General features: G+C 41.5%; 2 protein-coding genes across 3 annotated transcripts in view; both read left to right on the forward strand.

Moving 5' to 3' along the window:
- The window catches only part of LOC116290916 (uncharacterized), a 29108-nt gene extending 15293 nt beyond the window's left edge, over positions 1-13815 (forward strand). Inside the window, exons 2-8 of the mRNA XM_089024145.1 lie at positions 8469-8495; positions 8826-8888; positions 9364-9453; positions 10504-10593; positions 11042-11128; positions 12015-12227; positions 13158-13815. Of these exons, the coding sequence (XP_088880271.1) occupies positions 9379-9453; positions 10504-10593; positions 11042-11128; positions 12015-12227; positions 13158-13343 (651 nt within the window). The 5' untranslated portion in view covers positions 8469-8495; positions 8826-8888; positions 9364-9378 and the 3' untranslated portion in view covers positions 13344-13815. The remainder of the gene's footprint in view (positions 1-8468; positions 8496-8825; positions 8889-9363; positions 9454-10503; positions 10594-11041; positions 11129-12014; positions 12228-13157) is intronic.
- Positions 13816-16418: 2603 nt separating this feature from the next.
- LOC116290918 (uncharacterized) lies at positions 16419-23600 on the forward strand. 2 transcript variants are annotated; one of them, XM_031698036.2, is made up of 5 exons: positions 16419-16971; positions 21127-21209; positions 22181-22324; positions 22400-22699; positions 23278-23600. In XM_031698036.2, the coding sequence occupies exons 2-5, from the start codon at positions 21207-21209 to the stop codon at positions 23467-23469; spliced, it is 639 nt and encodes a 212-aa protein (XP_031553896.1). In that variant the 5' UTR covers positions 16419-16971; positions 21127-21206; the 3' UTR covers positions 23470-23600. The 2 variants fall into 2 exon arrangements, with proteins under 2 accessions (XP_031553896.1, XP_088880265.1); XM_089024139.1 differs by lacking the exon at positions 16419-16971 and having other exon boundaries at positions 20772-21209.
- Positions 23601-27222: the final 3622 nt, after the last annotated feature.

The following is a 27222-nucleotide window of genomic DNA, read 5'->3' on the forward strand; positions in this document are numbered from 1 at the left end:
CGTCAGCGGCAATCCTTCTTACTACTTCCACTGGGTCCATTGTATATATAATGGATCCGAATCATATTCCCTGCAATGCTCTGATAGTAGGACCCACCGGCTGCGGAAAGACCCAGTTCATCGTGGAGCAGTTATTAGGACCCTTTAGATACCGCTTTGACTACATAGTGCTGCTTTGTCCCACCTACGTGAATAACCGCACCTGGGAAGGCATAGGAGTGAAAGATGACGACTTCTTCGTAGATATCTTAGATCCTAACGAGTTATCCAGCCATTTGAAGTTCTGGCACAAGCAATTCCCTAAAGATACGCAGACTTTACTCATACTGGATGACATCGCCTGCGGGGACGACGTAAAAAGACGCGCCTCCGAATTAGTGAAGCTCGCCTTTAGCGGCAGACATGACAACATTAGCGTTTGGTTGCTTTCCCAGCAGCTTACCAGTGTCTCTAAGCCCTTTAGGGAAAACATAGGATCTCTCGTAGTATTTTATACTCCAAGTAAGTCTGACCTGGAAACCATTTTAAGCGACTACGGCGGTGAGATATCCAAGGAACAGTTGCATGAATACATGCGGCATTTAAAGACGCATCAACATTCTAAGATGATATTCACTTTAAGGTTTCCTTATAACGTTAACATATATGGAGATTGAGCAGCTCTTAGATGAAGTCCCCACACAGTTAAACGAAAGTAACCTCAAGGAACAACTCAACATCCTTGTGTCTTCGGGGAAGTGTAAAGAAATGATAGGCAAGGAACTTACCCATGAGCAAGTTAACAAGTTGTCAGAAGATGAAGTCAAAAAGTTCCATAAGAGGTACGAGGCCGCCCTTGCAAGTAAGACCACGGACGCCGTCGCAGACTCCGCTATCCGACTTGCAACTAAATTACTTGGACTTGCGCTGCCCATAGACGATGTGGAGCAACTGCGTAAGGACATAAGAGATGACTATGTCATCGCCCAAGAACTTAAGATAACCTGCGGGTGGTTGTCTTTGAAGTGCGGCAAGTTAATGGCAGTAGCCTCTGCAGCTTTGCACGTAGCTCAGCACGTTGACTTGAAGGAGGTACTAGGTTCCTTTGGAACATCTTGGAAGGACTTCAAGAAGGACAGAGAAGTCGAAAAGGTCTTCCAGGCGGCACTTGCTGATAATCAAGTCACCTCAAGTACTTAGTCAAGTCATTATCAAGTCATTCTCAAGTACTTAGTCAAGTCGTCCTTAAGTCGTCTTAAGTACTTAGTCAAGTACTTAGTCAAGTCGTCTTAAGTACTTAGTCAAGTCATCCTTAAGTACTTAGTCAAGTCATTGTCAAGTCGTCTTAAGTACTTAGTCAAGTCATTGTCAAGTACTTAGTCAAGTCGTCTTAAGTCATTCTCAAGTACTTAGTCAAGTCATTGTCAAGTCGTCCTTAAGTACTTAATCAAGTCATCCTTAAGTCATTGTCAAGTCGCCGTCAAGTTATTATCAAGTCCTTCAAGTCCTTAGATATAAGATGAGTGGCACCGAAGAACAACCTCAGGAGCAGAAGATTACCAAGCCTAAATCTGCAGGCAGAGTTGCCGCGGGAAAGAAGCTCGCGGAGATGAACAGAAAGAATAAAGCCAAAAAAGAAGAAAAGGTGGAGGACGAAAGCGAATCCTTTTGGAATCCCGGCTATGTCATCGGCGCGTTAGGAATTGCTATAGCAGCAGGCAGCTTTTACTTACAATGGCGGAATATGAAGCCAGAAGTAAAGTGGGAGGCCCCAACATATCACGCACCTGTGGAGGTCAGAAAAAACAAAATCCCTGAAATGGAATGACCTTCTCGCTTTGTAATATAATGTCGACCGCGTTGTTGAAAACTGTTGAAGAAGCAGCTATCATTACTTCCATCGTTGCGGGTATTGGTTGGGTTGGTAAGAAAGTGCTCAAAGAAGACTTTACTGAAGACCCAAGCAAGAGCTTCGCTAATTTCGCTAAAATGACCGCTGCCGTTGGCGGGGCTATCATGCTAAAGGATTACCTACGAAAGGAAAAGTACCTGCCTAACATATAATGGTTAGCTTAGTCGCAGGTGGAGTTATTGCAGCTTTAGCATTTACAGGAGCTAATTATGGTGGTAGATATCTGGATAAATTAGTTAGCGGTGATAAAAACGCAGAATCTAACGCCGAAAGAAAAAGGCACGACTTAGCGCTGGAGAAATATCAGCGAGACGTGGCGGCTTGGAATAAAAAAAGACAAGCTTACAGGGATTGGTTGGATAAGAATTACCAAGACAAAATGCAGGCGGATAAGAACTTCGAAAACACAGACTACGCCTTCAAACTTTATTCGCAGGCGCACCCCACAGTGGTGTTAAAGAAGCCTGACTTTAAGAATTACTACCAGCCTTCTAAGAAACAAAAAAATAGTGAGTTGGTCTTCGTAGGAGTCGCAGGGCTGGCAGGAGGCGTGGCCTTGGCGTATCTATTATAATGATCGTCTTTTTGGAAAGCGACAAGAATAACTTTACCACTTATCTGAATCCTCCCATCCGCGCGGAAAGGGTTCGGTTGGTTAGTTGCTCTTTGTACAATTCTTGGTATAATTTGATTGGCGGCTTTGTCGTTGATAATGCCGCCAAACCAAAAATACCAGATTCCCAATACACACCTATAACACTGGCTAAGGAGCTAGCAAAGCATGGATATACTCTTACCACAGGATTACCCCATGAAATGAAATTCAAAAAAAATAATGGAAGCGTTAATTTAAAAGGCAGTTCATTGGTAGAACTCCTGGGTCTTACTAGTACCACGATAAATAACGGCAGTACATATGATGTAAAATGGAAAGTCGCATCCTCTTACGAAGTCTATTGCGACTTGGTCCATAGTTACAACAATGGAGAAAAGTCTTCTCTTATGTCCAAGTTTCTACCCAAAGGTAATCCATTTGACCTGGTAGAATACACCCCCATTTCTTTGAGCTATGACTTGTCTAATTTGGTAGAAAGCATAAACATCACCATTAAAGTGGACGGAAAGACGGTGGATTTTAACGGACGTAAGATCAATCTTGTTTTGGAATTCATATAATGGGTCGCGTAGAGGACAAACTCAAAAGGATTTACTATGGGCCGGAAGGCTATTGGAGAGGAGCGTCAGCTATCAAGAAACTCGCGACCGCGGCCAGGGTATCAGACGAAACGGCTAAGAACTGGTTGAAAAAACAAACCCTCTGGCAGGTTTATCTTCCCGTGCCCAAGTACATTCCCAGGCCCAGCTTCACCGTAAATGCCCCTAATGAAGTTCATCAGGCAGATTTGCTTTTCTTACCGCACGATAAGGTGAGAAAAAAGACCTATAGATACGCTTTGACCGTAGTCGATATCGCAAGCAGATACAAGGACGCCGAACCCATAACCAGCAAGGATTCTGGGGAAGTCGCAGAAGCCCTAGGTAGGATTTATAAGCGCGTCTTGAAATGGCCTAAGCTGCTGCAAGTGGATGCGGGGACAGAGTTCATGGGCGTGGTTACCAAGACCCTGAAAGACCACGACACCAAGATTAGAAGAGCTAAAGCAGAGTACCACAGGGGTCAAAGCATCGTCGAAAGATTCAATAAGACCCTGGCTGAGCGCCTCTTTGGGTACCAGTATTGGAAAGAGCTGGAAGATCCCTCCAAACGCAACAGGGAATGGACCCAGAGGCTCCCCCAGGTCGTCGCGGCTTTGAACAACGAGGCGGCCAGGGCTACGGGAATGAAACCCAAGGATGCCATAAAAAAGAAACACGTGGAACACAAGTCCTTCGTCAGAAGTTCGAGGGCGGTCTTCCCCCAGGAGAAGAAATTAGGTAATGTCACGGTTCGATATCTCTATGAGCCGGGTGAATTAGAAGGAGGATCCAAAAGAGCTACGGATCCTAATTGGTCTTTGGAAACTTATCAGATCCGAAGTGCGATAGCTAAGAAGGGTCAGCCCATCTTGTATTATCTTCATGATGGTCCCACGCGTGGGTTCGTCAAAGAAGAACTGCTTATCGTGTGATGTCCGAATGCTATCGTATGCACTCCGTCATCACACATCCATCGCTTACCGTCAAATGCAGACAGTGACACCTTCTCCTGCGTGACGTTATGTATCTGATGACCATAGCTGCGCAGGCTGTTCATCTTATGCCGCTGTTCCTTGCGTGTTCGTAATACGTTGAGGTAGGACTCGTGCGTAATGTCCTTCTTAACCACGTACTTTTTTACGCCTTTAGCTTTCTTTTCTACGCCGTCTAACTTTAGCACGCTGTACATCTTTGGTTTCAGACCCACGTATTCCACGATGGGTTTTCCTAACATTTCGTCTTTCATCTTCCCAATTACCTTCTTATTCTTCGCAGAGTAAAGGAAGTGCTCCTTCGGGTAACCGCTGGTGTCGTACTCGTCTATGTCGGGGAGGCAGTCTTTGTAAACGTCTTCCGTTTGCACTTCTAGAATTAGGGAGTCGGTGTCTGTGTACAGGAGGCGACAGCGGTCTCCGTACTTTGGCTTAAGCTTATCGTAGTAGAACTCGTACATAAGCAGCTTCGATAGATCCAGCACCGTAAAGCCTGTGTAAACGGGCTTGTTTAGTAAGAGGTTTGCCTTTTTCATGTGAATCACGTAGAAGTTCAGCATTTCTACGTATCTAACGAAGCCTGGCTGTGACACGTATGCTTCTGCTTCCTCTTTGGTGCTGACTATTTTTACGCTTACGCGCTTGCGGATGTTCTCCATTGTCTTTCCGAACACGCTGTTGTTCATCAGTTTGAAGAGATTTTTCTCGAAGTCATTTTTCGCTGCGGTACGCTTTTGCGTGTTAAAGTCAATGTAGGGGCGCATCCATGGTTCCTGCGTGAACTTCAAAACGCGGTGGATCTTCTCTACGCGCATTCCGTGTCGCACGTAGAACTGCAGGTTGCGGTAATGTACCACATACTTCTTCTTATCCATCAGGTTCATAGTTAGTTTCCTGTACGGTTTGTAACCAGGGCACATTTGCTTTTGCAGCGGACTTAGCTGCTTAAATGGTATCTCTATCGCTTCTGGTGCTAAGGGGAACTCATTGTGTTCGTCGTGCAGGCGCTCTGGGTACTCCAGATCCACTTCTAAGACGTAACCCTTGTCTTCCTCCTTTCCTACCTGCATGTAGAAGTCTATCGGCTTCACTGGATCCCATTCGAAGTCTCTCACAGGTAGGTACTGTGACATTGCCCAACCATAAAGGTTATTCGCATCCAGGTAGTAAATGTATGTGGTTGGTTTCTCTGGGTCGTGCTCTACTAAGGGGTTGTTTGCGCGGGCGTAACGTCGGCTGGGTCCGCATACGCCGCCACGAATACCGTCTTCCATAAACCGATACATGTCGTACTCCGTTAGGAGATCCAACTGCGCATTTGTCTTCTTTAACAAAGCACTCCAGCTGAGCCCAGGAGCCGTGTAGAAATTAGCGGGATCCAATCCGTAATATTCCATAGCCATCTTTCTGAAGCTTTGGAAAACATCTGCGAGCAGCACTACGTCAGACCTTAGGTAGATGTCGTGGTAGTCACCCATGTTCTCACAGGAGTACTTTTCCCACACGTCTAACGCATGCTGGTACTCCTCATCCTTTATACCAGACTCGTTTAGGGTGCTGTAGAAGCGATCTTTGGGTGGTAGGGGTTCTTTGAATCGATCCCAGGAGTCCATGTATTCGTATGGGTAGACTCCTTTCCTTTCCGCGCCGTATTGACTGGAAATGGGAAAGTTGGTGTTATACTTTACGAGGTTTGCTAAGGAGTCCGCCATAAACTGCTGCGAATCTAAGAACTTTAGCTTACCCACAGTTACGGACATGTAGCGCTCTTTGTTGTTGGGTATGCATTTGACGTCGGAGCCGTCTGTTCCTTGTAGTAGCAAATGGGAGTCGTAACCGCGGAGGTTGTGAAAGAACACCGGAATCTCCATGTCTGGATTTACTTTGAAGTTTATATTACATTTCCAATGAGCCGCTCCTCTGTATTTACCCGTGATGTGGCAGTGATCCCTAACCTTATCCACATAGAAATCCTCAACAAATGCTTTGTGACAGTGAATGCAGTGCGTGGAGGGCTTTCCCGGCTTCTCACCCTTCTTAGCATACTTCCCGCATTTAAAATGAGCTTCTCCTAGATACTTTCCATCTTCATCCCACGCTTTCTTGGCTCGTCTTCCAAACTGAAGAAGCGTATGTTGGCAAATGTGGCATTTTTTTGCCTTGTTAAAAGCCTCCTGGTTCTCTTTGGTAAATTCCATCTTCTTTGGACGTCTTAATTGTTCTCTTATCTCCCCCTCCTCTTCTCGCAATGCTTCTAGAAACTCATTAGCTGCGTTCTTACCTCGGTAAATCACAGGAGGGTTTGCTTTACCGTCTGATCTGACTACTATGTAACCAAAGGAGCAGATCTCGTGTAATCCTACCTTATTCGTGGCGCCACGTTTCTGCTCTTCCTTAGTTATCAACGCTTCGAAGTCTGCATATATCACGTAAGGCACTTGCATCTGCTTTTGATGGTCTGCGTATGAAAGCTCTTTGTTGGTGGGCATCTGGATCCGTTGCGCCACTTCTTCGACTCCGCGGCAGATCTCATCGTGTTTCTTTAGGGTATTTAAGGATGTAAATGACAGCAAGCAGCAGTCACAGAAGTACTTTTTGCCTTTGTGCTTAGTATGTCTGTAGAATAGTCTGCTAATGTGTTTAACCCATGAGTAGTGTCCGCCGTGGTAGAATAAATGTACGCGCTCTCCTTTACTTTTTGACAGAACTAACGGTACTATCGTCTGCTCTCTGACTCCGTAAACGTTAATTGCTAGATCGTTTATTTCCTCAAATATGGGGATGTCTATCAACTGCATGGGAAATTCCACACCGTCCCACTCTAAATCATCTGTGGGATACTTACTTGTCCTACAGGGATCCTTCTCTGCTGGATACAGTGCAGACCTGATTGCCCACATAAAGCATCGATTGTCTTCATTCTTCACGTTTACAATAGCCTTCTTCCTTTCTACCCACGTTGGTAGCGGTACGTAACTCCCCCCTCGTATGGGTACGTACCTGGCTATACTTATCTCTATTCCTTCAACCTCCTCTACTGTCCAACCCGATCCTTCTTTCGTGTAGTTAGACAGCGACTCCATTATTGCTTCTAAGGCTTCACTGAGTGACCTATCCAGATTCGTGGATTCTAATATCACTAACGACTTTGATCGCAACATTGCTGTCGTCATTACCTCGTCTTTTGACAAACTTACTTCTACCATTATGCTCGCTTTCAGGGCTCCTAATTCTTCTATACCTTTTCGGAGAGTCCTTTTAACCTTCCTTTCTGACTGACGCCAAAACTGTCTAACGTCAATCTCACCGTTACCGGGTATTGACACCGTGCTGAAGTTGCTTTGGGATTCCATCTATATAATAGGAAATATTTTATACCTAATACCAAGCACTTTTTAGGTCGTCGTAGTCGTACTCACAGTCCTGACAATGCCAAAACAATTTAACCTTAGTCTCAAACTTCTTACCACATCCACAATCATAACTGCTCATACACTTCGTCTTCATTTTCAAATGCTTTTTCAAATCCGCTTCTTTCTTAAAAGTTCTCTTACATTCTTCGCACTCCATATATAGACTAACATATTTGCGCTGTTACCCCCAACCACACTTGGAGTGGGTTGTTTCCGTAGGTGGATTTTTGACGCGGGTCTTACCCCGTGTTGAGATTGCGCTGGAACCCCCATTCCCTATACTACTATTCTGCATCATATCGCAGCTTACTAGTAGCATACACACAGTCTACTCTAGTGAATGATGTCAAAAAGTAAAACTTCGAACGACAAGGACGTTTTGTCACCTAAAAGCAAGTATGAATATGCTGGAAAATTCACGGAAGAAAAGCGTAATGAGAGCAAAGAAGAGAGGAAAGAGTGGAACTAAATCTGCCATAGTTTAATGTAATCCTTACTAGTTTCCAAGCCTCTAGATATGTTGGCACTCACACGGTTTTGGTTAGACTACCTGTATTTTTTTGTACGTTTATGGTCGTTTATAGCTGTAAACGCCCTCGAGAACTGAGCTCGGATCGATCTCGGATCTATCTAAACTAGATCGATCTAAAATAGACCTAAAGTGTGAACGAGCACCTGCAAGAAATCGATCTGAGTCGATCGCGATCGATCTGAACTGAACTTAGTTTAAACGTAAAAGGTTGGTATAGACCCCTTGCAGCACTTTGAAATGCAGCTCAATCTGGGTGACAAAACAATAGGTTCAAGTCCTCAGGAGATTGGAATTATTTACTTTAATAATTTACCCCACCCACCCCTCCCTCCCCAACATAATGAACAATCATTTAGCGTGGGTCATGTGTTGCAAACACACTGATGGCAGACAGCGCATGCGTTACAAATAACTAATCGATTAACGTGGTTTTCGTTTAACAGGAAGAAAAGATTCAAGAGACCCTCAAGGTAAGAGCAGAAGAAAAACAAAAAATATCACGCACTTCTACAATTCAGACAATGATAAATCACCTCTTGGATGAACGACCTCAGCTGCAGGCTAGCAGTGTCACCTGTATTACTTGGACCTGTCTCACGCGACATCCAATCGCTTCATGATGAATTTTCCTGTGAATCAGATTAATTCGATCGCTTTATGATGAGTTAATTATAAAAACTTGTACTTTTCTTTTTTGGAATTCTCATGGGTATTAACATGACTGCCGCGTAATGAAGGTCCACATATTGGGTTGTTTCAGGTGCATGTATTCACCTTTGTTTGTTTGTTTTTGATTGCAGACTCAATCATTGCAGCAAAAGTATGACAAACTGGAAAAAGAGTTTCACGCCCTGAAACAACAGGTGAAAACGTTTACTATCAAAACAAATGTATTTACGTTACTGCCGTAGAATCCCGGTCATAAGGCCTGGCCTCGATCATATAACTTTTATAGGGGTCTTTTAATGAACTTATGACCGGAGTGGGTTAAATCATATCTAGGATGGCCCATAATTTAAACATGCGCAATGACAGCAAGTACCTATAACTAGCCTGTTCACTTGTCAAATCATGCTGAATACAGTGGATATTCGCCATTCCGAGTTTAAGGAAAAAACTGGGTCGAGTTAGCATTGCAATGCATTTTGGGACATTTTAGGGAACACGATAGACGCCATCTTGGAAATATGTCCTATAACATAACCCCACAATGCACTGCAATGCCAATTAATTCGTCCCAGTTTTTTCCTCGACTTTGGGATAACTAATAGAAGAAAGTGAATACCGAGATAATAAATAACAATCCTGGCTGCTTCGAATTCTCTGTCACATCTACAGGTAGAACTAAATCAGATGGCTTTGACCAACACATCAACAAAGGATTGCTGCCTTCAAGCAACTAAAGATATCATCAACCTCAAAAACAAGGTATGCTGGCATTGATCAAAACATCATCAGATACCGAATAGAGCGTCTCACGTGACAAGGCAGCCATATTGCTGCACCAAACAATAGAAACCTTCCCCGAGGTTAGAATACCAACATTGCCGCTGTGACATCACGTGAAAAGGCGGATAAGATACAACAGTTTAAGAATATATACCGTCAGTATACCGTCCAACCATTCTCTTTCTGACTTCATTGTTTTCGATCTTTCTTTGATTAACGGCAACAGTGATTGTCGCAAGACCAAAGAAATGCGGCTTATTCACCTATTGTGCACTCTTAGTCCAAACGGGATTAATGAACGCTTTGCTTTCAACTAACCCTTTCTTTTGTCTTTTGGTTCTTTGTTTTTGTTTCCTTGCCTACCTTGTTCTCATTGGTTTCTTTTGTCTTATTCTATTATATAAACACTCCTTTCTACCACCTCTTTCTCTTTTACTCCGACGAAGGACTAGCGTCCGAAACATCAGTAAGTTTTTTTTATCTTTTCACGGTGTATAATTTACCTTTTTATCATTACTATTCGTCAAATTAGTTTTTTTCCAAACAGCCTATAAAATGTTATATTTACTCGTGACACCAGTGGAATATCCCACTTGTCACTTGTCACGGGGCTGCACGGCGGAACTCCATCAAATGAGGGAGCTTATAACATTGGGGGTCTCACTTTCACACTGAGAAAGTGGGGTTATATGCTAAAGGAGGGGGGGGGGGGTGTTAGCTTATACCCGGAATTTCTGTGTGAAATCACGTCTATTTATTATCATAATTCAAATACGCGGAATGACAGCAAGTACCTACTAGCTGTTCACTTGTCAAATCATGCTGAATACAGTGGATATTAGCTTTTCTTAGGTTAAGAAAAAAACTCGGTCGAGTTGCCATTGCAATGCATTTTGGAGCGGTTTTAGGGGACGAAAGAGACACCAATTCGCCCTGCTTTTTCCTCGACCTTGGAATGGCCAATTGAAGAAAGTGAATACCGAGATAATAACAATCCTGGCTGCTTCGAATTCTCTATCACATCTACAGGTAGAACTAAATCAGATGGCTTTGACCAACACATCGTCAAAGGATTGTTGTCTTCAAGCAACTAAAGATATCATCAACCTCAAAAACAAGGTATACTGGTATTCAGAACATCATCAGATACCGAATAGAGCGTTTTCACTCACGTGACAAGGCAGCCATATTGGTGTACCAAACGATAGAAACTTTCTGCATAGTTTTTTTGCATAAGATAGAGTTCAATTCCCCGAGGTTGGAAAATGTATTGTTTTGGTATACCAATATGGCCGCTGCGATGTCACGTGGAAACGCTTTAAAGAATAAGATACAACAGTTCAGGTCAAACGTCAAACTTAACATGAGCCGAACATAATTAAAACAATAAATATCAAGGCGGTAATTTTTGACGTAATTAGGTTCGGCTCATGTGAAGTTCGACGTTTGACCTGAACCTATTGGTGTAATAACATATGAACAACGAAAAATATAAGATATGAAAGTTTATTTATCTGTATAAAATCCTTTTTAATATATAGCCTATCAAACTTTTATTCTTTTGTAGCTGAATATAACGACATTTGAAATGGGATCAACGGACCAGACTTTGTACAATACCATAATGCATATCAACACCTCTCTTACCGATCAGGTACGAAAACATATGAAAAATATTTTGTATAAGAAATACTGAGATCAGAAAGACCCATGGGAAACTGAACACAAGCAAAGATTGGACGACGTGGCTTGTCAATTACACCTTATGCACACCAAACACGTGTCAGCACCTGTGAGTATTTACGTAGAAAAGAACGCTATATAAACCATTTTCAATCATTAACTAAATTATTCGATTCTTGGGTTAATTCTTTTTCTCCTCGCACAACAACAACGACATTTTTTTAGAACCAGATTTGAATACAATATATATAAGCAAGAAAAAATATTGAAACTTAGCCAAACATTGGTTACAAGCTCGATTACACTATAACTTTATCTCTAAGCAGGTAATCATCTTTATATGGTATAGAGGCTTTGCACCATCACGTGACGGCAGCCATGTTAGATGGCAGGAACAAGACGACACAATTGTTTTACATGAGAAAGAATTCAATTCTCCAGAGCAAAGGGATTTTATTGTTCTGCCATCTAATCACAGGTAGTCCAAGCTGTATTATGGGCGAGGGCACGTGATGGTGCAAAGCCTCTATTGATTGTAAATGGTCGGGGACAACTGACTGAAATCCAAAGTAGTATCATGTAAGGTTTTGAGCTTTAATTTGTATTTCCAAACAGCCTATAAAATGTTATATATACTCGTGACACCCCATGGAATATCCCGCTTGACACTTGTATATTTTTTGTATGCACACACTTCCTTTCTATATTTCATCCCATGGAACTTATATAGAAAATACAAATGCGTAGATTCAATGCGTAGCGACGAATTTAGAGCGGCTTTCCTGAATTCTGATTGGCTGTATTTTCTACGGTTTGGGATAAATACCTGAATTTAATGTGTGTTTTTATTTTACTAGATTTTAAACGTCAGTAAGCAAGAAGGGCCAATTGGTCCTCCAGGGTCGCAAGGTCCACCGGGATCACAGGGATCACAGGGACCCCCAGGAATTCAGAGACCTGTAACGAGTGGTGGAGCTAACTTTAGCTTATGTCAGTTTAAGATTGCGACAAGTACACCGGTCACAGCCAACAGCCTGGCAGAAACTGATCTCATATGGATGGAACCTAGTGTGAGTACTGTTCACTAGCCAACCAAACGGCCGACTAATACAACCCCAATCGACCGTACGACTAATTAAACGACCAGACTATTGAACTTTTTACCTAAGTATCCATACACTCATCTACCCACACAACCAATCCATCATGAACACACAACAAACTAACCATTCTACGGACAAACAAGCAACCGATCAGCCCATTTACCTATACTCCCCTGTAGACACGTCACTCACCCACCCGCCCATTCAACTGGCATCCCATCAACCAATCAAACAACAAACTAGCTCATTCAGCGCTCGCCTATCACCAATGCGACCCGTGTTCGATCCGAGTAGAGTTGTTTGTTGGTTCTCTCCTGTGCTTCGAGGGTTTTTCTTCAGGTTCTCCTGTTTTCCTCCCTCGGCAAAGATCAACTTCTAAAATCAATTTAACAAATCGAAGTCAATTTTCTATGGGTCTGTACTGTAACACGAAATGACGTCAAAAATGATCCAAACTCGACAAGTCAGCTCACTGCAAAAATTGGATCATTTTTGAAGTCATTTCATATTCGAATACAGTACAGACCCATAGAAAGCTGACTTCGATTTGTTAATAATCGAAAAAATTTAACAAAGAGACAAGTAAATAGTTTGAAAAAGTCGTTTCATCCGCTCGCTCAGTGCGCGTGATGGATGTCGTAAGCACAAGCAGGTCTAGCCTCTAATCGACAATGATTCTAAGCCAATCAGCGAGCGGGAAATTTCCAAGTTATGGTAAAAATCAATTTCGATAGAATGAGGGCCCCAGGCTAATTAGCCACTGGCAACTATTAGTGCTACCCTCGTAAAAGAAGGATGATTTTCTACATTTTAGTGCCAACCAACCACAAGCAAGAGAAAATGTTCTTTTTTTTAATTCTATTTTTAGTAACAAATTAATGTCGTTGACTTTTCCAGGGTAAAAGAATTGTCGGTGCTACATGTTCAACAAATGCTGCTCTAGAGTACAATTTCAACTCGTATACAAAACCTAGCGGTGAGCGACTTTACCGATGCGTGTGCAAAGGACAGTCATCCAAGTTTTTCTCGAGTACGGGCAAGATGTACTGCTATCTTAACTACTGGGAGTGTCCGCTGAACTGATCCACATCTAGGGATGGTAGTCTTGAAGGAATGAAATGGAATACAGAAGATACTATGAGGATTAATTCTGTATGGAAGATATTGTAAGAGCACGTCGTAGCAATAGACAGTTTTAGATTGACGTTTTTAATTTTCTTCCCGCAAATAGCAAACGTGACCACTGTGGTATCGTTTTCCTGTATTTTACTTTAGCTTTTGCAAACCTTCTCACCACATACGTCTTTCGTTGTTCTATAGCGCATGCAGTAAAACCATGAAATAAAAACAAAGTTGATACTGACAAATAGTAGCTATTTAGTGACTAATAGTTGCTGTCATCCAACCAGAATCGAACATTTACTACGCCATATACAAATACACAAGAGACCATTTGTGTCTTTTGTGTAAAGAATGTTCTGGTTGAGTGATACGAACTATCAGTCACTAAATAGCTAATATTTGTCAGTATCAACTTTGATTTTATTTCATGGTTTTACTGTATGCGCTCTACTACTTCAGTGGATTTCTTTGCGATTCCTTTTCAGTAATTCAAAATAATTTTTCACTGGTCAACTGACGTTTCACGTTTGCCGTGAACATAAATCTAAAACTCTAATGAAACTGGAAGAACGTCAAATCGCAAGTAATAATATTTATGCATATTTAGTGTTATTTTGTGTCTAAGCAATAATTTTTTCAGTTATAAATTTTTACTATACACGCTTACGGAAGGTGCACCGTAAACAATACTCCAGTTTCCATTTTGTGCAGCATATTCATGTGTTCCAGTCAAGGTGCATGGAATTATCTCAATTTGTAGCGTTTAGTTGAAGTTGTGCACTTTTTACTTTAGCGTTGAGAGTAACCCTGAGTAAATAAGTCTGTAATCACACAGCGGTAATTTGGAACTTGAAAATGATTGGTTTATGTAAGTGCGTCTGCTAGTCTATGCATTTTTATGAACTGGTCTTGATGAAAGTGCGCATGCTCACAAGATCAATTTGTGGAAGTGCGCGTGAATGGAACAGTCCATTTATGACAATGCTCATATCATGCTAATGAGCATGCTCAGGACTGTTTTCGCTGTTCAACCATTGCGCGTACATGCTCATGGTATATTATCTATTGTTGCTAATGCGTATGATATGCATCATAATGATAATTATAATCTAATTTTTAATGAGCATGCGCACAGAATGCGGGCTGAGCAAACACACTAAACAAAAAGTGTGCATTATATATATATATATATATATATATATATATATATATATAAAACATGAAAATATACTAGATGTAAATGATACCAAAGGTTACGTAATCATGACTAGATTGTGTTGACATGATCTTAAGCCATTCTTAGGATCCATTACGTAGATAGATAGATAAGAAGCTTAATCATTCGCTATTTATTAGACATTCATACGTAGGTATATACGAAATACTTTTCTGCCGCAGTTTGTAAAAAATTGTCTCTACAATTAATTACAATTAAACTACAGGTGTTTACAGCTTGATGCCCGGGTCATGTTTAATTAATGTTAGACACACAGAAGCTGAAAAACTTTGTCTTGCATTGTTTGTGTTCTTCTTCCAGTTGACATGCGCCACTAGGAAATATCGTGCTTCTGCACATGAAGTGTACGCATGTCATTCAATGTGCACATAGCGTAGTCTTATCCTGTGATTAGGATATGTATCTGGTTGTATTACATTGTTTGTTTTCTTCTTGACTTGCGGCGCCACTCGGGAATATTGTTCTTCTGAGCATGACGTGTGTGCACTTAATGTCGGATCCTGTAGTTATGTCCCGGCTGCATCTTGATTAGGAATGAAGTTGTAATTTATATCTGCACGTGTATCTAGTTTAGGGATTGTAGGGGTGGTTCGTATCGCAAAGTATGTGTCTTTGTTAATTGGTTTACGCCGGTTATATATCCCTTCTTCTGAACATGACGCATGCGCATTTAAAGTACAGTTCCTGCATTAAGACCATTCTCTATGTTGCAAGCCTGAATAAAAGTTACGGACGTATGACCTTATAGCAATAGATATTATTATATGTAGTTAGAGCTGTAAATAAGAACAAAAAGAAAAGGAAAGAGGAAACCAGAATCAAGCCCGTCACGAGACCAATTAGTAAATCTCCGTAACTATACTTTTACGTTATGTCAATACCATTCAACTACGGGAGCTGATTTGATTCGAAATAAGCTTATTATCATCAAGTATATCCCACATAGCTAATATTTCGTTTTCAAGACCCCACAAGAAGGGATCGCAGAGAATGCAAGATTATATAATAAAGGCATAACATGAGGAATGCCTTTTATTTGTTTCATTGAGGTGTTGCCTTACAGATAACAATCGCAGCTCTGACCCTTACCTATAATTGATGACCCAATATAACATTTGAAGGCCCAATGTAGGATTACCTTTTCGGTTAAAATTGTTTTTCTCTCGTCGTGAAATAAAATTTAAATAAAGATATTTACCGACAGACAGTTAATTGTTAAGGATCAAACAATCGTCAGTTTAAATATTTGCCAAACTACAAGTTTCTTTGTTCTTTTAGGTAAAAATCGGGTCTTAAGTTTGATTTTCAAAGAGCGACAGCTTTTAAAACTCTTCTGCGCAGATTCGAAAACCTTCAATTTTTGGGGATCTCTTTTATGAGACAACAGTAGTTGAAAGTAATCATTTTGCAATGAAATTGTAACGTAAGTTAGTTTTTTTTGACCTTTTTGAAGGAGTTCAACTAATCGGTTTTATGCATATGTTTCACTTGCCCGGTCAAGTTTTTTCTTTAAAATCCTCTAGACGAATATATGCAGTGGCCATTTGAGTTTCTAATGCACAGGCAACCTAACTTTAACATTGCAGGCTTGTGTAGATTTGTGGAGACTTGCAACATACTTTGTTCACTACAGCTGAGGTTTTCATCCAAATGAGAATCTCGCGCAGAGTTTGAAAGAAACCCTCCAAAACACCTGACTCCGCTGTTGATTAATAACTCGTCTTAATATCATATCATTTAGATTCCTCTAGCATCTTTTGATTGTAGCATCAAAGCATCAACCCTGAAACAAAGGAACATGTCGATTCGTGCAGTAGACGGCTAGTCTATACATAAGCATAAAGGACTCACAAAAAACATGTGACAGATAGATAAATAAGATGCAACATGTCTCACCAGAGAAAGGTGAGCCCACAAGACAAAGAGGAACCTAGACGAGAACAGTGCAGAAGCAACATGGCGAAGAGCCCCGACTTTTTGCAACAATCCTTCGTCAAGAAGACAAAAGAGAACGACTTACAAGATATAGGAGAAGACAATTTGAGTGCCTTGGAGCTCTATCTACATGACTTGGGTCACGAAAGAAGGCCAGAGAGTAGAAAGAATGTTATATTCGACAGTCTAAGCAATAATATCCAACCTTCCACAAGTTACACCCCTAAAAATGATGGTCGCATGAAGCAGGAGAAAGAACAAAATCATCCTAGGACAAAAAATCCTTTCAAAGATGCTGTTCATCTTTCATGATCGGCATAGTCATTGCCGTATCTCTTGCATCTCTGTTCATCAATGTGCTGATGATCAAAGGAACTATTGTCCCGAGTGGATGCCAGAGAATTGAGAATAGAAAAGGTTGGTGCTATGCATTGAATACTGTTGTTTCTCCAAAGTTACTTAACATCCATCAATAAGCAATTCATGTGCTTTTGCATAAGATTAATCTCCTTAGATGTGATTCTGGCTAGCCTTGAAAATGAAGACATAACAACAAAGCCGAATAAATGAATAACAATATGCATCCTTGCACGCATCGATCCTGCCTGATAACCTTTATTTGATATTCCCGATAGTAGGTCGATCTTGTGATTTCTATTCCTCGTTCTGGAATAGTCGAAAGAAAATGAACCTGAAGTTAAGTAAATACCGTGCACAACCATATTACATTTTTGATGTCTTTCCATTCTTATTTTTAGCAATTGGCACCATTTCAAATATCGTTTTAAGAAGAAGTTAATCACTTTACTCCTACGAGAGACTTTTTACCCACAGGGCAGAACGGTGGGTGTGTTAGAAGGTTTGTCTTACGCATGCACAGGACTCAGCATGGGTTCAATTTCTAGTCTTAAATGTTTTGTCCTCTAAGACAATGCACCGGAGCAGTATCTCCCAAGAAATTCGGCGCATGACATTTGTTTCTGAGTCGATCTTAAAAGTTCAGACTATTTATACTTAAGTCGGTTTTACTGACCTTTTTGATGACCTTTTTAGAAAGAAACGTGACGTCAAACTGATTATGACAAAAAACATAAGGTAGTTTCGTCGCAGCATGACAAGTAACTTTCAACTGCTTGTCACAATAAATGTTAAAAAGTCATTAATCATTTTGAATAATAAAATTTTGTAATCTGAGTGCCGTTAGGAACCAGGCCTAACCAAATTTTGTCCATCAGTAGACAAAACTAGACGCATATCTATAGCAGAAAATCGAAAGAATTCTTCGTGAACACTGTCATCCTTTTGACGAAACCTTGAAAAATTCCGCCATTGCTCGACCATGTGCTTATGTGGCGCATACTACGCACGCGCATAGAACTTGCGCATGCGCTTTGAACGCAACTGCGATTTGTGACAGAACGCAAACAAAGCCCAATTTATACCTCAGGCATTCCTTTGAAAGCCCGAGTAATGAATGGCCCTAAGCATCTTTGGAGCTATAAAGAACGAAGCATACATGGCAGTAAATTGTATTTGTTCTTCCTTTGCATATTTCTGATTTTTTTACGAACTTATATCATATTTTAGTTAAAAGAAAACAGTAAAATACGCAAATGGGTTACAGTGGCCTGGGAATAAGGGAGGCGGCAACGCAGCTAAACGCGCTTTGATTGGCGGAAACAAATTTCATCGCTCAGCTGGAATGACATACTTATATAGTGATTTAATTTAATGTTGTCCTCTTTAGCTAAATTACGGTTTACTGCACTACAAAAAGTGTAAATAATATCGGTAGCGAACGGAAGAGATTATAACTACGTTGACAGGTCGATAGGTCTTGTACAGGAAAAGAGGTTATTAACGGGTTATTTGAATATTCAAAAATAACAATTAGTTAGTTTTAATCCTTCCAGTTGTACAGGAATTTAAGTATTTATTATCAGTGGCATTTGTGTTGTTGGGGTCCCAAGGAAACTAATTTAAATAGTAAAAAAATGCGAAGCGACGCCGTTCATCTTTGTCTATTTGGCGGCCGATTTTCAGTCCATCGCGCAACTGAAATGCATAAAAAAGATTAGTTCTTACGGCTTTGAAATTTTATTTATACGTTTTTTAAGTACAAAATGATAGAAAATAATTGTTTTGACATTGTTTTAGCCGTGTTGCCATAGCGACTTATTTCGCTACTCCTACGGAGTACAATTAACGCTATAATTGTACTCCTCTCGACCAATCAGAGTCGAGTAATTTTGTTGAGTGTACTATAAAGTATAGTACCTCTGTTTTACCACGATTAGTCTGCAGCTTATTGCATGTGTTCCAGTCAAAAACAGCTTGGATGCAAGTAGAGATATAGTCGATAGCCAAGTCAGGTGTAGTTGGTTTTACAGCAATATAGAGCTGAGTATCGTCGGCATAAAACATACATTGGAGATCATGGGTTGCTATGACATCTTAGAGCGGAGCAATATATATAGTGTAAACAACAAAGGTCCAAGAATGGATCCTTGAAGTACACTGTAGTTTAGGTTTCTAGGTGATGAGGAGGTACCAGCAATAATAAATGTTTGGGTGCGACCACGAAGATAAGAAGTAAACCAATTCAGAACAGTCCCTTTAAATCCAAAGTATAGATAAGGACGGGATATTAATATATTGTGGTCCAGGATATCAAATGCTGCTGAGAGGTCGAGCAATACGAGTATGACGTCTTTACGGGAGTCAAGGGTCTTCAAAATGACATTAGTTACAAGTAAGAGTGCGGTCTCAGTGGAGTGGTGTGCGCGATAAGCTGACTGAAGTGAAGCAAATAAAGCATTGTGGTTGAGATAGTTGTGGGTTTGGATAGCAGCTGACTTTTCCATAACTTTACTTATAAACGCAATGTTAGCCAAATGTCGGTAGTTCTGAAAGGATGCTGAGTCCAATTTCTTAAGCTTAGGACGAACAACCGACATCTTAAGGGGAGTAGGAAACCGCAGCCAGTGAGGTGCGCACGATCCTAGCAACAACAGGCGATAAGTCAGACGCTAGCTGCTTCACATCTGATGTAGGGATAGGGTCTAGTTCGCAAGTCTTGGAAGATAGTGAGTGTATGACGTCTACAATATACGAGTCAGAAGGTGTCTCAAAATCCCTAAACTGACACGAAAGTTCCCTACCCTCAACAAACTGTGCTGATGACTCATTACGACAAGCACGGATATCAGAAAGCTTATTGATTAAAAAATCATTAAAATCCTCAGCAGCTGTTTAGAAGACTGAACATACAATAAACAGTACTACAAAAAAATTTCTTACTTTTTCTTCATAACAGGATTTGTTGTCCAAGGCTCTAATTGTTGCAGGTGAAGGTTAAATCATTGAGAACATTTTTCGCCAACCCTATGCCATCCAGCTGATCTTGCAATGTGGACAATCTTGAGTATTTTGTTATTTGTTTTATTTCATACAGTATGGCTCACTAATTACCTGTGAGAATATGACAGAATCGAATGAAGGGAGCTTTTTAAACTAAGATATTGAATATGCAAATATTTATTTATAACTATCTCTTCCAGTTGATCTGGTTTCGACAGCCTATCAAAAAACAGCCAATCATCGTGCAGGACGAAATCTGATCAGGTGGTCCGTACAAAACATTGCGGCCGTAGTTAGAGAAAATAACTCTGAATCTTTGCTTTCCTAGCTAGGTTATGGACTAGCAATGCATTTAACATTCTACCTATGCTTATAACGAGCACCTATGAGTCAAATGGTGTGTCGTGGTTTCAATTCTTTTATGAACTTGGTAAAAAAGAATGTTTTTTGACATACACAAATTTATGTACACTTATTTCAATAAAGTTAGTCACCTGAAAAGCTATAAAACTGAGGCCGACAAGCATTATGGGTAGATACATTTATATGTCTCAACCGCTTGATAACTGTTGATGGACTTGACATCTTCTACCAGTTACAAGTTAACCTCCTCTGAGCATTCTCAGCTGCTGCAGTTTGTGTCAAAAGCTTTACTTGTTGGATATCAAATATTTCCCATGATTCTAAGCGATCACAGCTTTCTAGGTTTGTGGTGACTAACTTCATTGAAATAGGTATACATATTTTATAAAGAACACAAATTGAAACTAGCTATCTATTTATTATATAAACGAGTTTCAGAAATCTATGAAAACGGTTTGCAATAGACCTTTTTGTTTTAACACTATTTTTGAACTTGCATAGTTGACAGCATAGATTGTACTGGGAACTCCGCTTAATTTGTATATTAGGTATGCACGCTTCTGAAAAGTATTATTTAGCGCGTGCACAGAAGCGCTTAGTCATCAAGCCCAAAGTGACATGTACGTTAACCAGTTAGAATCTATTGCTTGTACATGCCCAAACTTATATGGCTTGAAGAGGTCTTTGCCGCAGTAGCTTGTTATTATGGTAGTCGTACGTCGAACTTGGTATACGCACCCAAGCCGGTTACGCTTTAAGGCTTGCCCATGCACACAAGTGTATGCCTTGCTTCTCGAATGCACAGAAACAGTTTGACTAATGTACGAATGATGTGCTTGATGACCACAGCAGAAAAGATGCAAAGTAATTCTCCACTCCTGCGAACAGTACAAGAGATAAAGAGCAATGTAACGGAACTTTGAACCTTGATGGTATGTAAGAAAGATGAACTACATAAACTAGACATTCAAGAGAATATTTCATTTCCTCTTGAGTCATTGCATAGTGCAAGTGCTGCGAGTATGGTGTGTGTAAGCAGTAAAATCTGTGGTTTTGTCATCATGCAGTGCGAAGTATACATTCGGTTATGTTTGCATCGTTTTATATAGGTACAAAAATCTGAATTTCTTGTTAATGTCCGTTCATTGATGGGCTAGGGCTACCTGTGATAACCGTACATGTATGCGGAGTTCCTGTGGTGAATTACGCGCGTGAGTGTTGGGAGATGCGGCACGAGCACGAATCTCTAGTACTCTAGTAGAATTTCTCATAGTTAACGTTCCTTTGATTTCCCTGTTTCATTTTTGAAGTATTCGATTTCCCAGAGTGCTCTGTGAGCTTGGATTGCCATTGCCTATTCTGCATTATGAGGTTCTTGTTTGGCTTACGCGTGGAGAAAGAGTTTAAAACTAAAGTATCAATTATAGGTATGGATGTTCTTGTTTACATCATGTCTGTATCTGCATGGAATTACTTCTCCCTCTACTGTACAAGTAGTCCAATGTCGATCTTCATCGACGACTGAACAAATAATAAAAGAACATTGTCTGGGTCTTTTCTTTTCTTTACTTATCTGAAAATATAACTAAATCATGCCTTTGATGAATATTTGCAGCAATGAATAAAGTTGTGTTTGACCTAACCAAGCACCCTTAGCTATCTTAAACTGACTTAAAAGCGAACCAGAACAAGCACGTAGACAAGCAAAGGACGCGTAAAGAGACACATTTTCGGCCAAGGACGACCGCTGCTGATATACGTATACGCCATACTCGCAGCAATAAAATGTGGCACTATTAGCTTATTATTAACAGATAAATGATCAATCAATCAAATATTAGCTTTCCTTGGAAATAGTGAATAGAAATGAGACTAACGGAATGTTTTATTGTGTTCTTTTAAGAAGACAAAACCTGTGGAGAATAACAGCATCTCATCATTGCTCACAACAGCATTGGCTGCAATCAAACGAATGGAAAAAAAAGTGAAGCTGCTAGAACGAAAAATGGACGAACAAACATTGACGATAGTTAAACTACAAACACAGGTGAAACGATATCAAAAGGTGAAGCTCTAAACTCATTTTGACGTGACTGAATAATATGATTAGTCCTTCTTGTAGATGGACAGCAGCAATGGTACAACATCCGGAGTAGTAGGACCACCAGGTCCCAGGGGCCCAGCGGGACCTCGTGGACTAACTGGACCTGCAGGTCCCCCAGGTAGAGATGGGACACAGGGACCTGCAGGAGCAAGAGGAATCCAAGGCCCTAAAGGTCATCCAGGTTATAACGGCACCCAAGGTATCCCAGGAGAACCTGGTTCAGCAAATCTTACTGCGTGTGTGTATCAAGTGGCCAAAAGTGCGGGCGCTACTGCTGGAAATAGCGCTAAAACTGAGGTCGAAATTCGTGAGCCTAGGGTAAGGGTTTGATCAGTAGTAGAAAAGTAGAAACTGGAACCTCTGTAAAGCGTCCACTTATTAAGCAGTCAACCTTTATTTAAGACCAGTTCTTAAAGTCCCAAAAACTTTTTTGGCAGTAATTTATGCCAAGTGCGACCAACATCTATTTAGCGGTCAGTTGTGAAAGTACCAGTTAATGGGATTTTTTTTTTAGCAATAAGTAATAAATCTATCAAACGGTAAACTTCCCGCAGTTTAACGGCTACTTGACAATTCCCTGAGGGTGTAGGGATCTTGGGTGCTTACCACTTAAACCAATACAATTAGTTTGTTTGCTATTGGTTATAAAAAAGAACGGGAAAATTTAACTTTCGACAAATGGTACACGCGTCTACCGGATGAACCAAAAAGAGCGGGAAAAGTGGATTACCTCGCGAATTGAAAACCGAGTTTTCCGGAACTTTCCGATCGGAACGACGCATACACCATGTACTTTTCCAACCGGCATTCCCGGTTTTACAAGTAAGATTCAAGCGTCCCTGGTCATTACAAAAAATGTACACACGGTAACTTTGCTGCATTTCTGTATATTTCAGGACCAGCGCATAGTCGGAGCCACGTGTTCAACAAATGATGCTGAAGTAAGCATTCTTAGTTCAGAGGTGTCCCAAGTTACAAATGTGAGGAGCTACAAATGCATGTGTAGCGGTAGCTCAGGGCTACTACCGTCGGCCAATACACCCATGCACTGCTATATACACTATTGGATCTGTCCTTTGATATCTTGAATACATTCAATTGCAAAATGTTTGTCGGGTAGAACCAAGAGACCAAGAAGGTTTCTTGGGAGACATTTTTTAGAACCTGAGACCGAAAGGGTAGATGGGAAGTAATTAATTAGATGACGTCAGTGATACAACTGTGGAATGTTTATAAATTGTTGCCCCAACAGAAACAGAAGGCGTGGAAACATTTATTCCCATGTTTCATATCGACTGTATGTCTCAAATGATTACATCAGAGGATAACTATGTCATTTCCCAGAATACCTTTTCCCAGAATACTCAGTTTCTGTGTTCTATGCATGTTTTTGTTAGCACCTCCAAAACGTACACAGATACTAACAAATTATAGAATCTTCTTGTCTCCTTTAATCGTACTTTTTTTGGTTCTTTTTGAGTCTACACGTGTCTACATGTATATAATATCTCATTACCATTTACGTCATTTTCACCACGTGACACTCTCCCCTGCTTTGAAAGGTCACCATTTTTTAAAAGCTTAGTGAGTCCTAGCGATACCTCCTTGATAAATACCGGGGTGATCAGTCCCAGCGCCATATCACTCCTCGCTCTTTCCACTCACTTTCTTGCTCCTGTGTCTAATTATCATACATAATTAATTTTCTGGTGGTTACAACACCCTAACATTTGCTATCTTATGATGCGTTACAAGAGAATTCATGATTTTTTTTATTTTTATTTTTTTGATACTAAGTGTTCATAAGTGTTCCTATGTTTTTGTATATGACATGAGTATGTGAATATCTCTGCCGGCTATCCATAAGCCAAAGGTACAGTGTTCAACAGGTGCCAAGGAGGATTCACTGGGTGCCAAGGTAATCCGCAGTACTGCATCTGGTAAATGCCGTGGTTATACTGGAGTGGCAGGCTTGGGGGATATACCATTTGTTGGTATGGTGGTATTTGCACACTGTGAACCTGGTTGAACCCATACCGTTCAGGTGGAGCACGTGCTCTTCGTGGGTACTGGTTACCTGTTCTTCCTATTCCATGCTCTGGTTCAGGTGGCGCCGTGGTCTCTACCTGATTTGCTGAGTTCTCTTGAACTGCATCGTGTTCCCCTGCAGGACGTTCCACTTCAGATCTCTCCCCCTCCAGTTGTAGAGAATCACCTTGTTCATCATGAATATCCTCAATGTCACTATCTGACATGTTAGAAGAGTCATCAGGTGATTCTGGTTCCTGTTGTATGGGGCTTTGTCGTGCTGGCTGTTGTTGGACGTGCTGTGCGGGTTCTAGGTAGTCGCAGGGAAAGAGCAGGTTTCGATGCAGGAGTCTCGAGTTACCCTCGCGGTCTTCTCGCTTCACTTCATACACCGGGCCCGTCCCCTTTCGGTTTACTACCACGTATACAGTATCTTCCCAGTACGAACGAAGCTTGGCTGGTCCCCCTCGAGGCGTGAGGTTTCGAACCAGGACACGGTCTCCTGCTTGAAGCTCCGTGTAGTTAAGTCGACGATCATAGTAATCTTTGCTCCTCTCGTTACACTTTGCTACATGCTTCCGGGCTATGTCGTATGCTGATTGCATCGTTGACTTCCATTGTTTAACGAATTCTCTTTGGGGGAGAGATGCACCTTCAACCTCTCTACCGATGATTAGGTCGATAAGTAATCTTGGCGTTCGGCCATAGAGCAAATAGAACGGCGAAAAACCTGTACTAGCATGTGGGGTACAATTATAGGCGTGGACAACTTTGTTAACGGAATCCTTCCACTTGCTTTTCTTGTCCTCTGGCAAGGTCCGCAGCATTCCCAGCAACGTTTGGTTGAAACGCTCTGTTTGTCCATTTCCTTGTGGATGGTATGGTGTAGTCCTGGCGTGTTTGATACCGCTTAACTTTTCCAGTTGCGAGAAGAGGTGGTTTTCGAATTCTTTCCCCTGGTCATGAAGAATTTTCGCTGGAAACCCAAAGCGTGGGATGAGATCGTTAAAGATTTTGTCAGCGACAGTCCTGGCAGACTTATTCTTTGTGGAGTACGCTTGAGCAAATCTTGTAAAGTGGTCAACGACGACTAATATGTACTCGAAGCCGCCGGCGCTCTTCTCCAGGTGAACAAAGTCAACAGAAATAAGTTCGAAGGGCGACGATGACGTCAGGTGTTGCATCGGGGCACGAGTCGGAAGTTGAGGACGACGCTGTTTGAGGCAGTGACATACCTTAGTGACGAAATGAGTTATGTCATCTTGCATCCCGGGCCAAAAGAACCGTTCCCTTGCCAGGCAAATCACTCGGTCTGCACCCAGATGACCCATTTCTTGGTGGAGTTCTTTGTAGACTAAAGAGCGCTTACAGTGAGGCAGGACCAGTTGATTATAATTTGTTGTTCGTCGACGTAACAGACCGTCGTCGCTCACCTCCAGCTTCGTCCATTCTCTCAGTAAAGCTCTTGTCGACCGCGATTCAGTCATTAACTTACGACGTGATGGGCGTCGTCCCACACGTTTCAGCTCCAAGACTCTGCTAATGGAGAGATCACTTTGTTGTGCCATCTTCAAGTCGCTAATTGTTATTCGGCTGCCATCAACATCTATCAATGATGGCTGATCCATGACATCAACCCGGTTTGTAACTGAAGCTATCCACGTGGTGTCTCCAGTTCCTAATGCTGTTACTCCAACAAGAGTTGCGTTGACTTCGTCACGTGATGTGGTGTTATTATAGCACGTGTCGAGTTGTCCCATGTCCATTGGCATTCGGCTTAAGGTATCAGCGACGGTGTTCGAACTTCCAGGGTGGTATTTTATGGTGAAATTAAAGTCCGTAAGCTCCCCGATCCAGCGGTGACCTGTAGCATTCAGTTTTGCAGTAGTCTGGACATAGGTCAGAGGGTTGTTATCTGTGTATACAGTAAACTTGGGTGCGTAATATAAGTAATCTCGAAAATGTTCACACACCGCCCACTTTAACGCCAAAAATTCGAGTTTTCCTGAGTGCATGTGATAGTTGGATTCCGCGGGTGTTAGAGTACGTGATGCGAAACCAATCGGTTTCAATTTACCGTCCTGCTCCTGGTATAATGCAGCTCCCAGACCATCTTTGGACGCATCTGTAAACAAGACGAAAGGGATGTTCCAGTCTGGGTAACTAAGGACCTGTGGTGACGTTAAAGAGTCAATAAGGCTGTTGAGAGCCTGTTGGTGTCGTTCTTCCCATTTAACTACAGTCGATGAGGCTGTACGGTCCTTTGTCTGTTTTGGCCCCTGCAAAAGCTCAAATAAACATTTCGCAGTTTGTGAGAAGTTAGGTATGTATTGCCGGTGATAACCTAACAGTCCTAACAGTTTTCTCACATCGGACACGGATGTTGGTTGACTCTTCTTTAGTGCGAGTACGGCTTTGATGTGAGTAGGATCAGGTCGATGCCCGTCCGCCGACACGATTCGACCGAGACACGTCACCTCTCTTTTGAACATTCTACACTTCCTAGGCTTTAGTTTCACGCCATGTTCGCGGAGACGGCGCAAAACGAGGCGAATATGCTCCACATGTTCCTCAAATGAGCTGCTAAAAACGATAACATCGTCAATATAGGGGATACAGATTTCATCCCTGAGTCCCGTTAAACAATGTTCCATAAATCTTTGATACTCGGCTGGGGCGTTTTTCAGGCCAAATGGGATTCGAACCCATTCGTACAAGCCCCAGGGGCTAACAAAAGCCGTAAGATGTCTTGACTCTTCTGAAATAAAGCCCTGGTGGTAAGCTTTTCCTTGGTCTAGCATGCTGAACCACTG

The sequence above is a fragment of the Actinia tenebrosa genome, unplaced genomic scaffold (genome assembly GCF_029948245.1).
Source record: "Actinia tenebrosa isolate PJP-AT-01 unplaced genomic scaffold, QUT_ActTen_1.0 PGA_scaffold8__29_contigs__length_14323225, whole genome shotgun sequence".
NCBI classification, from domain to species: Eukaryota; Metazoa; Cnidaria; class Anthozoa; order Actiniaria; family Actiniidae; genus Actinia; species Actinia tenebrosa.

Coding starts and splice junctions, on each gene's coding strand:
- LOC116290918 (XM_031698036.2), top strand. Junction 22,325..22,399: donor TAGTTAAACTACAAACACAG/GTGAAACGATAT, acceptor TCCTTCTTGTAG/ATGGACAGCAGCAATGGTAC. Junction 22,700..23,277: donor TCGAAATTCGTGAGCCTAGG/GTAAGGGTTTGA, acceptor TGTATATTTCAG/GACCAGCGCATAGTCGGAGC.